General features: G+C 49.2%; 1 protein-coding gene across 1 annotated transcript; it reads right to left on the reverse strand.

The window, feature by feature from the left end:
* Window positions 1–14439: 14439 nt before the first annotated feature.
* LOC123120659 (cyclin-D3-2) lies at window positions 14440–16493 on the reverse strand. The gene is made up of 3 exons (XM_044540652.1): window positions 15487–16493; window positions 15271–15389; window positions 14440–15159 (listed from the first exon to the last, which is right to left on the reverse strand). Exons 1-3 carry the CDS (start codon window positions 16106–16108, stop codon window positions 14836–14838), a joined length of 1065 nt encoding a protein of 354 aa, XP_044396587.1. The 5' UTR covers window positions 16109–16493; the 3' UTR covers window positions 14440–14835.
* Between the last annotated feature and the right edge of the window lie 1416 nt (window positions 16494–17909).

Below are 17909 nucleotides of genomic sequence, written 5' to 3' on the forward strand. Positions count from 1 at the left end.
GGTGCCGATGAAATAGGTAAAGTTGGACTAGGATTTTCAGATATACCAACAGTACCACTAGATGACGGAGGCATATTTTTCTAAGCATTATCACTTGCTACGAAAGAATTTTATGTCATCACATTACCCTTACTAACAAGACTTTCAATCACAACCACTTGCTCTGGAGAAAAAACTTTACTCACGGTGATTTCATCTTGTTCGTCAATGAGAGGAGGGAAATTGACGTTTCCGACCATAGTGATGTTGCATTGACGGTCCTTCTTGAAACTTGCAAGAAACGCCTCCAAATCCTCCTCCTCGCGCTTCTTCTTGAGCGCCTCAAAAACCTCTTCACGTCGCTTCTTATGCGTTTCATAGGCTTGGCGATGTTCCTCTGATAGTTCATCAAGACTGGGTTTAATGATGTTATCGGCGTCAACTTCTGAGGTCTTGGGGAGATTAGACTTGGTTGATGATGATTCTTGATCTTTCCTCTCTAGCGGAGTCGCCAAAAAGTGTGTTCGCACACGAACACGTCACCGTGTACCTCCAAGGCCGAGGGTGATCCACCGCAACTCACGCCGAAGGAGACCCGCCCAGAAGCGCGGTACGCAAGCAATCCGACAGATGCTTTTGAGGACCCGAAACCCCACACGCCTGGGAGCGACCCTGCTTGGAGGCACGGCGGCTATGGGCTGCCCTAGGTCGATTCACTCGCCCCTAGAGCCTCCAGGATCGGCCCTTCAACACGAAGAACGAGAGAGAAAGAACAAGGGAGAGATGTAAAAAAGTAGTATATTGATTTGTCGATTGTGTGTTGTTCAATCGGCCGTCACCTCTCATCTGTTTATGAGGCGGTTGGATTTCCCGTACATGAAAAGGACTAAAATCCCATCCAAAACATTAAAAATCCTAACCTAACTCGGACAGGAATCTTTGACAATTTTTGGGATCAACTCGAAGCCACCGAGTGGTTTGCTACGGTCCCATCGAGAGAACGTGGACAACCTTCTGTAATCTTGTGTATCTCACTCGGAATTTCTGAGTGGTTTCACTCGGAATTACCAAGTCAACTCAGTCTCACCGAGTCAAATCAACTTGGTCGGTCCGAAATGACTAAGCAGCTTCTGTTTTGGTTGCATACGATCTCGTATTAAGACGAATTTATATGAAAATCGACCGTTTCAACGAGACGCACAACTTTGATGTCTTTTTGCATCCGAGGCCATATTAACTGAGTATCATGCCATTTAAGAATCTGATGTCAAGACGAGCATTTGTGAAATTGTCGTAATTTTTGCATCCGAGCTCTGTTTTGTACCATCTCCGTATCCATTTTGATCTTCTTGAAGAGAGCCACTCGAAGGTGACTTCCAATCATAAGTTTGAATTAATCTTGACATAACTTTAAGCTACTTTTATGATTGTGTCACTTTTTAGCGTCAACACCCTGTATGAACCGAAGCAAAATACCCATGACAAAAGTGCCATAATTTGTAGCCATAAGCTGGTAACCACAGCATGAACATCCTGCTAACTATAGTTGTGTCATAATTGTAACTATACCATCGACGACTCATAACTATAACCATGTTGGCCATGTTGGTAACAAAGTCGGTAAATCATATAATTATGGCACCATGGTAGACCGTGATCGCTGGATCTGGCGAGGATCAATGACATCCACCTCGTTCTCGGGGTGACGTGCAAATTATCCCATAACAAATCTCCTCCTTATCCTCCATCTCAAGAAGAAGATAGTCGGTGTGATGACATGACATTACCGGTTACGCTATAATTTTACGAGTTCCCTTGACAAATGTCACCGAGCATCTCTTCGATACAGTGTTTTATTGGCCCCGCCGATGCTTTACCTGGTTCCAACGATTATAAATTGGGTTCCAATTAGTTAACTCGCACAATAATTAGTTAGTCTTGTTAGGAGGTTGTTTGACTCAGCCCACAATGGTGAGATTGTGAGTTCCACCTTTGACAAAAATATTATTAAAAAGTTACTTGACTGAAACCATAATCACCCATGTACACGAGGGAAAAACTCATCTTCGCATGAAAGCGGCTCCTCTATCGTGCCCTACCGCCGTTGGGTCACTGACATGCGGGCCAGGGTCTCAACGGGCCCACATGTCAGTGGTGGAACGGCAAGGTACCGTACGTCAAACGAGGATCGTCCGTCTTCACATACATGAGAAAAATCACAGAAAGAAAACCGAAAGAAATATCTAGGCGAGAGAGAGAGGAAGAGCGGAATCGTTCGACCAGAGCACGCCGGATGAGATGAGGCGGCTCTAGCTCAAACGTTCATCAAATATATTTGGCATTTAGTAATTCTCTGATGAGTTGATGATAAATATAGTGAAGCAGATGGATATGCTCCGTTATCTCACAAGATACAAACAGTAAAAAAAAGCACTTATTTCCATATTATTGACCAAATATTTGGTTTTGCTTCTTATTCTTTGGAACGAGAGGGGGCTGTAGGGGCCTGCCTTTAACAAGACAATATGTACTTGACATGTAGGTACACCATGCCCGTAGTAGGTCTAGATTTTTTTTTTGGAGAAAGCAAAGTACTGCCCCCTGTGGTCTGTGGTGTGCCCACTTCTTGCTGCATGCATGCCCTGCTGCTCTCTGCCCATATTTTTCAGTTTTCCCTCTTTCCTCAGTTCTTCTTCCTCACCTGTCTGTCTGTAGTCTGCTCCTCTCCACCAAAGGACAAAACAACCAAAGCTGCATGGTTCTTGTACTATTACAGTATTATTTTGCTCTGGTTCTAGTTTAAAATAAAATAATTCAGGGACCCACACGCATGCTTCCGTGTGCTTAGTCCAAAGCCCCAGCTGTGACTTGGATTACCCATGCCCCAAATGGTGATTAGACTTATTATACCATGGAAGCAGGCAATGACAAACAAATGATTTGTGGAGTGGTTGGAAAGGTTTGAGGGAAGCAGCACATGGAGAGAAGACTTGTGTATGTCCCTCTTCCCCCGGTCCTCCGCCCCTTGGTTAGGCAAGGGAGCTTGTTTCACAAAAGCTTTATCACTGGCAGGTGGGTCCAACTGAGTTGCCATAGATTGGGCCTATGTGTCAGCCGCTGTGAGCGAGGGAACGAGTTTGAATGTGTGCAAGTGCTTTTCTGGTCATTAGGTGTAGGTGGGTGTACTACTTAAGTTGGGTTCCAAGTTGTAGGTGACTTCTTGTGAGTTGTAACAGCAAGAGTAGGACTAGGAGGGACAGAGAAAGCACTGATGTGGAAATACAGTGCCAATCAACGCACATCATGGGAACACTGGTCAAGGCATTGGTCCTTTCATGTTTTTATAAATCAAGCGTGCCAATTTCCCTCACACGTATTGCTCATGTTTAGGCCATGCGTTTTCTCGAAGCCCATCCTGGATCATCTTTGGGAAGGAGTTTTTAGACGAACTCATTTCTTTTACGAGAATTTTTTTAATTTATTCATCAATTATGGCAGTACAGAGAACACTAGAAGTAATAATTTATTTCTCAAATTTTAGTGTGAAATACATGTGCCATCTAATTGACGACTTGAATGGTACTTATTAGACTAACTCTAGCAGAATCATCATCTCTATCCAATCAGTATAATAACCGTCAGTTTGATGATTTTTGTCGAATTGGACGGTCTAAAAGAGTCGTCATCCCGTTCTGGATTGTCGTAAATACTTTTTTGCAAAAATAATCTAGATTTATTATCGAAATTCATCGGAAGTATAAAACATCTCAAACATATAAAAATTACATTGAGATTCTGAGACCACCGACCAACCACTGCCATCGTCAAAATGAGCCGCCGACGCGCCGCTGTCGTCGCTCCTCTACCGGAGCCGGGAGGTCTTCGTGCACGTGCCCCTAAGGACCAACACCCTGGAGCTGCATTCATCGCCGTTCAACCCTTAAATATATCTGAAGCACCTGACACCAAATCTCGTTACACGACGAGAAACCATAACCGTAATTTATAGAAGCTGCTCCAAATCGAGCCCACAAGCCTCCATATTTGGAGATTGTGTGGCATTGCTTTGGAGCGCACACACACCATCACAAACTACTTGTGCGGGAGGGAAGTTTCAACCCCCCCCCCCCCCTTCATTCTCTCGCGCGGCCCACCTTCCCTTCCTACCGACGGTGTAGACGGGCAAACGACTATCTCACCGGGATGTAGGACCGTTAGCGGCAATTTTCACCACGTTTCCCGCCGACCGTGACTATAAAAAGGTCGTTGACATGTCCCACCTAGCTCATATCCCTCTCGCCACCCACAGCCTCGACTCCTCCCTCTCCTGCCACGGTCTTTCACAACCTCACTTCCTCATAATCCCGAAACACACAACATTGTTCAAAATAATACTAAGGCGTCTCACCTAATGCTTGGTATAATTTTAAACAACTATGATATGAAAAAAGTTGTTAACCGAGCACCATCGCCAAAATTAGTACCCCACCGTCAAAAGTACACCCATGAGGACAAATCCATGGTCTCCATCCGCCTCGTGCTTGCACTCAGTTCCCTCCTTGCCCTCGTCATCGTGTTCGTGATTGTCCTCGCCCTCGTCGGGTTTGTGACCGATGGTGTCAACCTTGTCCCCGTCATCGTGCTGTGATGCATGTGACTAGCGGCTGCTGAGGCAGCAATCATGTTGTGGTCACCGGCGACAACTTGGCGTGCGCGCCATGCCGTGGGCGTCGCCGACCTGTTGATGTGAGTGGGGCGAAGTAGAAGGTGGAAATTTTGAAAATAAGTACGTGCACAATAACATATGAGTCCCATATGTAAGAAATTTATGAAGACTAAGATATGACGACTCTGAATTTGCACGTCGTGTGTCCAGCCTCGAGAACATTATGGAGTGGAGCTTTATAATATAGCAACCCCGAATATGACGACTATGCTAGAGTTGCTCTTACATCGGAGTGAGACGCATGGAGTGTGTTTTTTTCCTAGCACAAGTTTGATAAGTGAGGGTCTCAGTAACTAGTGGCCTGTGGCAAAGTTGATGATGCTCATTTTATTGTGGGGCAAATGGCAAGGTTTTGCAGGCAGCATACACTTTGCCTAGGTATCCTTTGTTTTGTTTTTCCAACATGCTCATGTGCAGTGCCCCAAAGAAACAGAAATCCTTGCTTATGTGTAGCAGTGCTGTGCAGGGCATTGTGCTTAATCAGCACAAGATGCCACGGAGAGGAAAGGAAATGAAAGCATGTAGGCAGGGCCCCCTCAACACTAGTAGTAACACTGTGAGAGCGATCGCTTGCCTCGAGGTCAAAGCCTACAAAAGTCCAAGCAAGAGACTACTGGGGCTAAAGCTCTTTGCAATCCGAATATGTTTTCAGGCTTGCATGGTTAACGTTGGAGTTGTTTACGGTTGCTTTGGCACCTTCTCATCGCGTACGTTCGTAGATTACAAGGGACGTCGTCCTCATGCTTTCAGCCGTTCCCGATGCCCGGGTCAATCGCAAGGCTCATCCCCACCATCCCAGTTTTGGTGACATGGCCGGGTCGGGTGTCTGCCCTGCTTAGCATTTCTTTTTCAACAAAGGGCAATATACATCATTTTTGTAGGAAAGGAAAATTTATTACTCAAATAGACTTGTTAGACAATGCCTGTAATCTCATCCGCATATAATAATATCAAGACCATATCAATTCCACCAAACCTCTGCAACAACACAATATCGAGCCAAGTTGAGACAATTTTTTTATTCTTGTCATTGCTCCTCCCTCGTCAGAGCCGGGGAAACATTGTTGTAGTAAACAGTCAGGAAGTCGTCGTGTTAAGGCCCCACAGGACCAGCGCGCCAGACAGTAATCATCGCCGATGAAGAGAATCGTAGATCGGAAGGATCCAACATGCAGATACACAGAAATAGACGGACGAAGACCGGATCCACTGAAGGCAAACGCCGACCGGATCCCACGAGATCCGCAGGAGACACACCTCCACGCTCCATCCAACGATGCTTGAAGCATCACCAGGACGGGGGCTAGGTCGGGAGAACCTTATTCCATCTTCAAGAAGTCGCCACCGCCTTGTCTTCTTGAGCATGGCACAAACCCTAACAAAACTTAGAAAACACCTAAAACGGAGCCCTCTCGGGCAAGGGCCGGGATCCACCGCACCTCCGTGGTCCAAGGACCATAGGAGACGAGGCGGGTCGACGGTGGTGCCGGCGAGAGGCAGGGAAACCCTAGAATAGAGTTCACATGAGGCCACAAGAAAACAACCTACACATGATAACTAATTAAGCAAGTAATAACAACTACTCCCTCCCTTCCTAAATATAAGTCGTTTAAGATATTTCAATACGAACTACATACAGATGTATATAGACGTATTTTAGAATGTAGATTAACTTATTTTGCTCTATATGTAGTCAATATTGGAATCCCTGAAAGTGCTTATATTTAGGAATGGGGAGAGTAGTAAAGTTACGTTTAGAAACAACCGAAAGTGATGGGGACAAAGATGTAATTTGAAGTCCACACTCCTGGGAAATGTTAATCTATATTGAAGAGGTGCGGCACAACGAATTCTCCTACGAAAACGAATGTCCAGAGCCGGTCATGAGGTTTCGGTGGCCCGGGCGCCTCATTATAAAGGTCAAAATAACAATCCATATGCAATATCTAATACGTGGATAAATTATTTTATACTTATTACCATAAAATTTTCTTATAACATTCCAAACTGCAAAGGTTGATGATGATGGTATCAATATTAATGTGATCTAACAATTGCTTCTCAATGCAGAAGTTGGTCTAAAGGAATCTAACAATACATTTACTATGTGATTCCTCAACTCATGTTCTTTTTTTCCTTTTTTTCCTCTATCAAATATATACTCGTTAGATGATGTGACATTTTTTAAAGAATGGTTAGTAATTAGACCTAGCTCAAAGCTAATAAAATCATAAATTTATCGTGCAAAATCAATTAGTCATGACAAAATAGCATAGACAAACCCGTCTAAGAAAGATGTCGATCGGATCCAAACAGGATCACTGAAGACCAATGCCGACCGGATTCAAGAAGATTGCCGGAGACACCTCCACACACCCTCCGTCGACACTAGGCGCACTGCTGGAGTGGAAATAGGACATGATGAGCATAATTTAAATCTAGGTCGCTGCCTGGCCGCCCTAATCTGGACACTAAAACTACCTAAAGCAAGGATGGGATCCCTCCCACCAGCGCGCGCGGGGTGGGGGGAGGGTCCACCGCACCTCCAAGGACCATATGTCCGTCGGAGGGAGGACGGACCGGCGGTGGTGCCGGGGGCAAGAGAAATTGCTTGTGGAAGGAGAGGGAACGTTTCATACTATGGCCATAGAAACAGTATAGATTTGATGACCTCCCTCCATTCTTAAATACTATGAGTCTTTTTAGAGATTTCAATATGGACTACATATGAAGCAAAATGAGTGAATCTACACTCTAAAGTATGTCTATATACATCCGTATGTAATTTATATTGAAATATCTAAAAAAAGATTTATATTTAGAAACAGATGGAATAGTACAATATGAATGCTTATTTCTAAGATCGAACCATCACTCTACTCATCAGCTGATAATTTAGCATCTCTTGCTGCGTGCGGTAATAATAATAGGACTAATCCACCCAATCATTGTGAGCACCAAAACGCATCCAAAAACCCCTTTGGCTTGTGATGTGACCTCCATTATTTTTCCCTCCCTCCTTCCCAGACGACTCTCTTTCCTTGCCTTTAAAAGTCCATCTCTCCCGGTCTCTTCCGATGGCACAAGTTCGTACTGCTTGCACACCCACTACAGTCTCGGTGTATCGTCTCACTTGTCTTTACGTGCCAAGCCCAGGAGTTTCCCCTTCTTTTGCTTTCCTTCCCTTTTTTCTTCTTTACTTCCAGAAATTTCTACTCTTTTCCATAAATCCTTTTTAGGGAACCTTCCTTTATGTATGCATACATGAAAGAGGGAATATGTCTACACCAAAAGAAAAGTTAATAAAGAAATTATACTCGCACCGCTCGTTCGTCCTTTCTCCTTTTGTTAACAGTGCCCTTTTGTGTGTGTGTGTGTGTGGAGGCAGGGAGGCAGGCTGGTCCACCATGGAATTAGAATGAGTAAAAGTCAAATCCATATTGCACCATGCCAACAAGGCTGCCGAGTCATCCTATCACCCCTTTCTTTTCATGCTTTGCCACTCGTACTTTTTCCCTCACTCACATGCATCTACAAGATTGATCACATGGATTCTAATCATGTCTATTACTACTAGAACTCTAATTGATTCGGCCTAGCCTCTTGTGTATTTCTCTTTGTTTTCCCGTTTTATTGATGTTATTTACTGATGCATGAGAATACAAGTGAATAAATTGTAGAGTACGGCTGAAATGTGTGGTCAAATCAACAGTTCACAATCAACCCTAGCCGTCGCCGCCGCCCTCACTCTTCTACCCACCCGTTGCCGTCGGAGGACGCTGGTGGACAAAGCCCACTCGGCCGACGGTTGCGGCGGAGTTGCCTTCTCACGCAGGGGAGCGCTTGCTGACCATACGACATGGTGGCCCCGGACGGTGTGGCGTACACAATGGAACTTGGACGTCGAGACGACGACCACGGGCACTCTAGGAGGTGTCGAGCTGCGGTGCTAGGTGGCCAGCGGTGCCGGGCATGGACAACTTTCGACAATCAGATGTAGCAGTGAACCATTGGCGACTGTTAGAGTCCAGGACACCGACGGCATCTCATCTTGGAGTACACACAAAGATATTACCAGATCAATAGCTTCCATGTATGGTTACGGGCTTGTGTTGTAATTAAACTCTGTAATCATCTCATGCTATAAAATATATGAGGAGGCTTGCCGAGGCTGGCATTGAGCCGCCCGGTATTTTCCCTATTGCATGGTATCAGGCCGATCGGTCCTCTCCTACCTCAAACTCGATCGCACACCCTAATCGCCCTCCTCACCGCCGCTACTTCCCTCAGCCTCCACCCTCCCTCTCACCATGAACGCTGACGATCTGAAGAAGCTTGAAGAGGAGCTGAAGAACCGCGAGTCCATCGTACGGGCTCGTGAGGAAGAACTCAAGCGTCTTGACGAGGAAAAAGGAAAAACTGTCCTCATCCGTGCTCCGGCACCCTCGTCTTCCGCCGCCTCCATCAAGATGTATGTTCCCATCACTCTGGATCTTTCGGACTCCAACTACGTCAAGTGGCGTGAGCTGTTTCTCGTCGCCCTCGGACGCTACGTCCTCTCCAACCACGTCGTCGGCGACGCCGCCGCCACTCCGTCCGACACTTCGCCTACCTCCGATTGGGGGCGAGACGACTTCACGGTGCTCTCCTGGATATACGGCTCGATCTCCATCGAGCTTTTTGGCATCATCATGGCTCCCGGCTCCACGGCGCGGCAGGTCTGGGACTCCATCGCCAACCTCTTCCATGACAACAAGAAAAGCCGCGCCCTAGCACTTGATGCCGAGTTCCGCAACACACCTCAAGGAGACATGTCCATCCACGACTACTGCGCCAAGCTCAAGTCTCTTGCCAATGCTCTCAGCGACGTCGGCCAGGACATCACCGATGAGACTCTCGTCCTCACAGTGCTTCGCGGTCTCAACGAACAGTTCAACCATCTTCGGTCTTTTCTTCCGTTCCAACTGTCGTTCCCTTCGTTCTTGCAGACGCGTTCCGCGCTCGTCCTCGAGGAAACGCAGAAGAAGACGGACGCCAAAAATGCGGCCGCTACGGCGTTATGGGCAAGCGGCAACAGCGTTCTCCCTCAGGCTGGCGGAGAGCGTGCTCCTACTCGTGGACATGGTGCCGGCTACAGCAGCAACGACTCTCGCACTGCCCACTCCCACCCCATCGTGCCCTACACCAACTCTGGCCGTGGTGGTGGAAGCAGCGGCCGCCGCGGGCATGCCGGCGGCCTCTGATGCAGCCGCGACAACCCATGGATGTTCAATCCATGGACAGGCCTCCCGACTCGTGCGCAACATCAACAACAGGCTCCCATCATGTCGTCCCAGCCTTGGTGGCGTGCTCCCAACGCCGGTGTTCTGGGCCCCCGACCCAGTCCTGCTCCTGCTTCCTTTCAGGCGTATGCTGCCTACAGCCCCCAGCACACCAACAACAACCCCATGATGCCGTCTCCATCTGCTGGCTATCCAGAAGGCCAACAACAGCCGCAGCTTGATCCAGCACTCCTCAATGCACTACAGAACATGCATCTCCCCGGACATCAAGAGTGGTACATGGATTCTGGGGCGTCCTCTCACATGGCATCTGATCACGGTATACTTTCCTCCTCCCAACCCTCCTCTGCTCACACCGTCACCGTTGGTAATGGTGCATCTCTTCCGATCTCACACATTGGCTCACACACACTACCTTCTCTTTCTAAACCTTTATATCTTAACAATATTTTTGTTGTTCCGCACATCATAAAAAATCTTCTTTCTGTTCGAAAACTTACCACCGACAATTTTGTTTCAATCGAATTTGACCCTTGGGGTTTTTCTGTGAAGGCACTTCCTACCAGGATCGAGATTCTTCGATGCAATAGTCCCGGCCCACTCTACTCCGTCTGCCGCCCCACACCACCCGAAGCACACGTCATCACCACCACCCTCGACCTTTGGCATCGGTGACTTGGACATCCCGGTCACCACACTATGAAGCGTCTTCAGAGTTCTCAACTTATCTCCTACAACAAAGTCGTGCCGCCCCTTTGTCATGCTTGTCAACTTGGGTGACATGTTAGATTACCGTTTTACTTTTCTGTTTCATCCACTAGCAAACCTTTTGCTTTATTACATTGTGATCTTTGGACCTCTCCAATTCCTAGTACGTCCGGATTTGTCTGTTATCTTATTATAGTTGATGATTTTACTCATTATTTTTGGACGTTCCCGCTACGCAAGAAATCGGACGTGTATGCTACTCTTCTTGCTTTTCATGCCTACGCCCGCACACAATTCGATTTATCTATTTTAGCCTTCCAATGTGATAATGGACGGGAATTCGATAACACTAAAATAGATACATTCTGTGCCACCCAAGGTATCCTTCGTCGCTTCTCATGTCCATACACTTCCCAACAAAACGGCAAGGCCGAGCGAGCCATTCGAACCACCAACAATGTCATTCGTACTTTGTTAGTTCAAGCCTCTCTTCCTCCATCCTTTTGGGCTGAAGCACTACACACTGCCACCTTCCTCATAAAAATACGGCCAACCTCTTCCATCAAGTTTCTCACACCATATGAAACTCTTCTTGGCTCACCACCTTCATACGACTCTCTTCGTGTCTTGGGTTGTCTTTGTTATCCCAACACTACATCTACCTCTCCCAACAAACTATCCCCTCGCTCTACCAAATGTATATTTCTTGGCTACCCAACACGTCACAAAGGCTATCGTTGTCTTGATCTAACCACAAGGCGAATCATTATATCTCGCAATGTTGTTTTTGACGAGTCATCCTTTCCCTATGCACCACTGCCATCTCCTTCCCCACCACGGTGCACTGAAATTTTTGATCCACCAGAACCTGTACGTGTGCTCGCTCCCACCTCTATGCATGCCCCTATTATGCATGCACCCACTATGCATGCACCTAGTAGCCCCCCATCCACACCCCCCTGTTCCAACCAGCCTTCTACACAACCTGCTGCTAGTCCACCCGCTAACACTCCCTCCTATTCCTCCTCTCCCAACGGGTCACAACCAAGCCCACCTCCGGTGGCCTCCCCAGTTCCCGTACCACCACAGCCCACGCCCATCATCCATCGCACACGATCTACAACTGGCCGACTTCCTCCACCCATCGACCGGCTTAATCTATCAGCCATTGCCTCTTCCCCTATCCCACACAACTATCTCACGGCATTGCGTGATATTAACTGGCGTCAAGCAATGCAAGAAGAGTTCGATGCTCTCCTCCTAAACCAAACATGGACACTTGTCCCTGCTCCTCCTGGTGCAAATATTGTGAGCGGAAAGTGGATCATTCGCCACAAATACCATGCTGATGGCTCTCTTGCTCGTCACAAAGCTCGTTGGGTCGTTCGTGGTTTTTCTCAACAACCCGGCGTGGATTTTGATGAAACCTTCAGTCCAGTTGTTAAACCCGCAACCATTCGCATTGTACTCTCCCTTGCTATATCTCAATCTTGGCCCATTCACCAACTAGATGTAAAAAATGCTTTTCTTCATGGTCATCTCGATGAAGTTGTCTATAGTCAGCAACCCTCCGGTTTTGTTGATCCTCATGAGCCCACTCATGTATGTCGCCTACATAAATCTCTATATGGTCTCAAACAAGCTCCTCGTGCATGGTTTCAGCGTTTTGCCGCGTTTGCTCGCACTATTGGGTTCACTGAATCCAAATCTGATGCCTCTCTTTTTATCTTTCACCATGGCACCAATCTCACATATCTTCTTCTTTATGTCGATGGCATCATTCTTACAGCCTCCAGGTCGTCTACTCTAGCTACTATCACCAACGCAATGACACGCGAATTTGCTATGAAGGATCTCGGCCCCCTACATCACTTCCTTGGCATCTCTGTCACACATACATCCACTCGAATTCATCTCTCTCAACGTCCATACATTCTTGACATCTTGTCTCGCGTTGGCATGCGCGATTGTCATCCAGTCACCACCCCTATTGACACCAAAGCAAAGCTCTCTTCCACCTCCGGGTCCTCTGTTGCTGATCCTTCTTTGTATCGTAGCTTAGCTGGCGCTCTCCAATATGCTACCCTCACTCGCCCTGACATTGCTTACGCGGTCCAACAAGCATGTCTCCATATGCACGATCCACACGATCCACATCTTTCTCTCATCAAATGTATTCTTCGATATCTCAAAGGCACCCTCGATCATGGTCTTTCTTTGCATCGTACTTCTTCACACTCTCTTATTGCCTACTCCGATGCCGACTGGGCTGGATGCCCGGATACACGACGCTCTACATCCGGATTCTGCATGTATCTTGGGGACAATCTCATTTCATGGTCAGCACGATGACAGACCACTGTCTCACGCTCCAGTGCGGAAGCAGAATATAGGGCAGTTTCCACAGCCGTCTAAGAGTCATGTTGGGTACGGCAACTCTTACAGGAACTTCGACGACCGATATCAAGTGCCACCATTGTCTATTGTGACAACGTCAGTGCTGTATACTTGTCCGCTAACCCTGTTCAGCATCGTCGGACCAAACATATTGAACTGGATATTCACTTCGTTCGGGAGAAGGTCGCACTTGGCGACGTTTGCGTGTTACATGTGCCCTCCTCCTCTCAGTTTGCAGACATCTTCACAAAGGGCTTACCTACTGCTCTCTTTCAAGAGTTTCGCTCCAGTCCTCAGGTCGAGTCATCTCCCAGTTCAGACTGTGGGGGCGTGTTAGAGTCCAGGACACCGACGGCATCTCATCTTGGAGTACACACAAAGATATTACCAGATCAATAGCTTCCATGTATGGTTACGGGCTTGTGTTGTAATTAAACTCTGTAATCATCTCATGCTATAAATATATGAGGAGGCTTGCCGAGGCTGGCATTGAGCCGCCCGGTATTTTCCCTATTGCAGCGACAACTCGACGGCCTAGTCGACGGTGGCAACACCAATGTGGTAGCACACAAAGTGGTGCGTCAATAAGCCGGGGTGGTGCGCCTACAGCCTGAGGCGGCCACATAGTTGACACCATGCCTCGGCGTCGTTGTCGTCGGCGACCTCTGGCACATTTGCCCTGGAGCACGTGCATGTGAGTTGAAGTTGCCAACGACGTTTGGCTCTCCACACTCTGGGATCGTTCTCTGTTCGGAAGTATGGATTTGGGCGCATGGTGATATCCATGCCAAAGGTATGCAGGTGAGCGATTGCCTCTCGACATGTATGTCGTGGAGTGATTTATTTCAGTTTCCATGACCATGGTGTATTTGCCCCTCCATGCCAAAGATAACTTTGGCTTGGTGGTAGGGGTGTTGAACTTCGAGGTGAAAACCCATGGTCCGACATTCGATGGTCGCACCTTGCCAGGACGGTGTTTACTCATGGTGTCTTTGCTGAAGACATTGTTTTGGAGTTTGCTCAGACGTGCTCGATGGGGTGAAGATATGGCAATGTTTCCTTGATGCGTTGCTTTTGAAGAACCTTAGTTGTAGAGTTGTGCAGCCCTATTTTCTCGTCTGGGGGCAAATAACTAATTTTCTTTCAATCTGAGCACCCTCTAAAAACATTCTTCGTCATAGTTTTCTACTGTATTTTGCCCAACGTCGGAACATTTCCTCCCGTAGTGCTCGACCCCAACCTCATTATTAGTCATGGCACATGAACACAGACATTCCATCAGTTTTAATGCCAACGCAGTAGTAGTATGCAGCACACAATCAAGGCACCATCATCAGAGAGAACAAGTGATCAAGGTTTATCCACATTTATTTAGATAAAATGAGAAGCCAGCAAGGGGGGCATTAATCAATGCAGATGTAGATAGAGCTCATGGGAAGTGGGGAATTGCATTCATGGCGCCGTCGTAGAGAGGGAGCAAGCTGAAGATGGAGCAAACTTGCCCTGCCGCCTACCTTGTCCCTCCTCCATGAGAAATGCTACTCCAAGAACCATCAATGGCTAATCTCCCTACCTCCTCCCCCCTACAGGAACCGTCTTTCTCCAGCCGCATTGCAAAATTACACCTTTTCTACTTCTCCCCCCTGGCCGGCTTCTCATTACGGCCTTCCCTGATCGCCGGCTATTGTTCTACGGCGAGCTATAGGTAGTAGCTAGTCCGGCGCCGCGGGGCGGAGTTGGCATCTAACGCCAGGCGTCGCGGCTCTCCTCGTCTGGTGGAAGCATCGCCGTGGCGGTGGCGCGCTTGAGCGGCCGGCCGGGGGGCTCTGGGGAGGACGACACGGAGACTGACCCCGGCCACGCAGTGGCGGCGCCGGAGCGTGAGTCCGCGCTGCTGGACGAGCTCTCGCAGCTGAAGTATGCCGCCGCGCCGATCACGCCGCTCGGGCTCAGCGGCGGCGAGTGCAGCCCCGCTGCCGCGCGCTTGCGCTTATTGTCGCCGCCGAAGCCAATGAAGCCCGCCGCGACCTCCCCGGAGAGGATCTTGACGCACTCCGCCACCTCGTCCTGCATTGGCAAGCCCATCAGCTGAACACAAACAGTGGCATTGGCACGAGTGTGCGCGAAGACAGCTGGCAATAATGTGGCAACCGCTAACGACAAGTTTGTGGTGCTGACCTCGGGGGCGTTGATGAGCGCCAAGAGCTCGGCGTCGCCGTCGCCACTGCCGTAGCCGGCCGTCGCGAGCAATGCCGCCGCAGCCCACGCCGACGGGCGGTACCGTGGCCAGCTCCAATCTGCCACGCGCGCAAAGTGAGAACACGCTTGACGTAAAGATCGAGCCTTTTATTCTTCAGAGAGGAATGCATGGACGGGGAAGAGCCATGAACCCACCTGGCATTACCGCGAGCAGGACGCTCTCGCACTGGCGCAGGCGCGCGGCGGCGAGGACGGGGTGGAGGAAGGAGAAGGGCGTGACGGGGTGCATCCGCCAAGCGAGGGCCGAGAGCACGAGGAGCTCCATCCGGCGCACCGTCTTGGCATCGAACACGTCGGCGTCGCCGGCGCTCTCGGCGGCGCAGAGCTGGAGGTCGAGGAGCACGGGCACCCGCGTCTCCTCCACCTTGGCCGCGAGCGCCACGCAGGCGACGGCGGCGAGCCGCGCCATCCACGGCTGGTCCCCGAGCCGCAGCGCGCCGCCGCTGAGGAAGCAGCGGTCGAGGTACGCTGCGGCGAGCGCGGCCGTGAGGGCGGAGAAGCCCAGCCTGGCCGCCGCGCGCGTCGCCCACCCCACCGCCGCCTGCCGCCTCGCGTCGCCGCCGTACCCGTCGCCGCCCTCCCGCATCAGCACCTCCTCCTTGCCCCTGAACACCTCGAACAGCGCCGGCAGCTCGTCGTCAAGAGCCAACGGCAGTGGCTGCTGCTCCGGCCACTGCTCCTCGGCCGGCTCCTGGAACAGGTCGTGGTGCTCCTCCGGGCAGTACAGCGAGTCAACAAAGAGCGCGGCAAAGGCCATGGCTACAACGTATTCTCGTGGGTACAGATACAGTGACGTAACGGGGGATAAGTGGTGCTTGGTCCTGCTCAGGGCGCGGCGGGAACGGAAGAGGAGAGCGGCTCCCCTTCCATGGCGAGGCGAGGCGAGCTAGCCGGTTGGCTTTAACTGCGGCTACGGCTGGTTGGCTGCTTTAGCTGGCCTCGAGCAGTGGGAGGCGTGGTGGGGGGCAGTGATGAGCGCAGCACACAGCACAAATGGGATAGGAGGGAAAGGGCGGGGAGGTTTTATTGGGGTTCGGGAGGAAGACGAAGAGAGAGAGAGAAGGGGAGCGCCACCCGCCACGCGACGCAACGCAACGGCAGGGGCAGCAGCTTCTTTATTGCGGGGGTAGTGTGCGTGCTGCTGCTGCGGCCTGCGGGCAGAGGGAGACAGAGATTGGGGGAGGGGAGGAGGGGAGAGGACTTGGTTTGCTTTTGGTTTTCGCGGCTTCCCTCGCCCGGGCGTTCAACTTTCGGGGGTTCCCCCAGGAAGGAAGGACACGGGAGCCGCTGCTGGCGAGCAGTGCTGTCTTTTCTCGCTCTCGCTCTGCTCGCTTGTGATGGATGGACCTTGCCTCCCCGCTGGGACGCTTGCCGCCGAGCCAGCTTTCCCTCCTGCCAAAATCATATTTCCACAAATGCAGTGGCATATTCTCTGTGAAAGGAGGTTCTTTCCAAGATTGTTTTATATCAAATACGTGGGTTTTCAAATTGCCTTCGGCATGACATGCTCTCCAGAGATATATCCTCATTTCCCGCAAAAAACAAAAAGATATACCCTCACTCACTGTGTCTGAGCCGTATACTTACTTTGATGTTCGATCTTTTTGCAAAATAGCCCTTCCGGTCTACCCTCCATCTCTCTTCGTTTCTCACCGGAGAGCACCACCGCACCTCCAAGGAGTCCACCACAAATTTCTTGTTTTTACACCCTCCTCCAGATCCTGCCCGCGGCCAAATCTCGTCAAAGAACACCATCATGCACACGGCTGCGTGGCGAGAGCACTAGAGGTATCGGCAGGGATAGGCCTATCCAAACTCGTTAAGTCTTGTTTAGCGCCTCCGAGCTAGTTTAAGTTACCATCTTTAGCTCGTTTGAAACTTCCAAGCCGAAATGGCAAGAGCCTCTCGTTTTGCTAATTCGTGTGCAATCACACATTTCTATGTAGGCCCTCTCGCATATCACACCATTCAAAGCCAATCATTCAAACATTGTGATGAGTTTGAAAGAGCATTCTAACCAAATCTTCGAGTCTATCCTTTGAAATCTTTTTTACTTTGAGATCCGCTACCGTGTTTCAAATAGTCCAATGTTTCCAATCTCATGGATCCATTATGAGAGTTTGAGTGTCAAGGGGACTATCTTTTGAAGTGCAAACAAAAGATTCATCACCAAGTAACCAACTTGTTATTACTTTTTGAGGGTGTGTCCTAGGTGTGCTTGGGATCCTGCAAGGTGTGAGGGACCAAAAAGTTTGTAAAAGCAAGAAGATATTGATGAGTGTATTTAAAACTCATCTTTTCGTAAGTTTAAACGTGATATTCTTATATATTTTCTTAGTATATAACTACAGGTTGTCCACTAAACACTCACAATTGTAAAGTCATGCAGATCTTCTTGTTTTGTTAAGTTCTTGCATATATGAACATAAGGGGGAGGCTTATTCAAGATCTACATCCCGAGAGGATCATTGTGATATAAAGATGGTCGCTAGGAAGCCTAATCGAGCACTGGTACAAGCGTGCTTGTACCAAGCGGGGTTCCGCCCGCCAAGGCGCTT

Source organism: Triticum aestivum, chromosome 5D (genome assembly GCF_018294505.1).
Source record: "Triticum aestivum cultivar Chinese Spring chromosome 5D, IWGSC CS RefSeq v2.1, whole genome shotgun sequence".
NCBI classification, from domain to species: Eukaryota; Viridiplantae; Streptophyta; class Magnoliopsida; order Poales; family Poaceae; genus Triticum; species Triticum aestivum.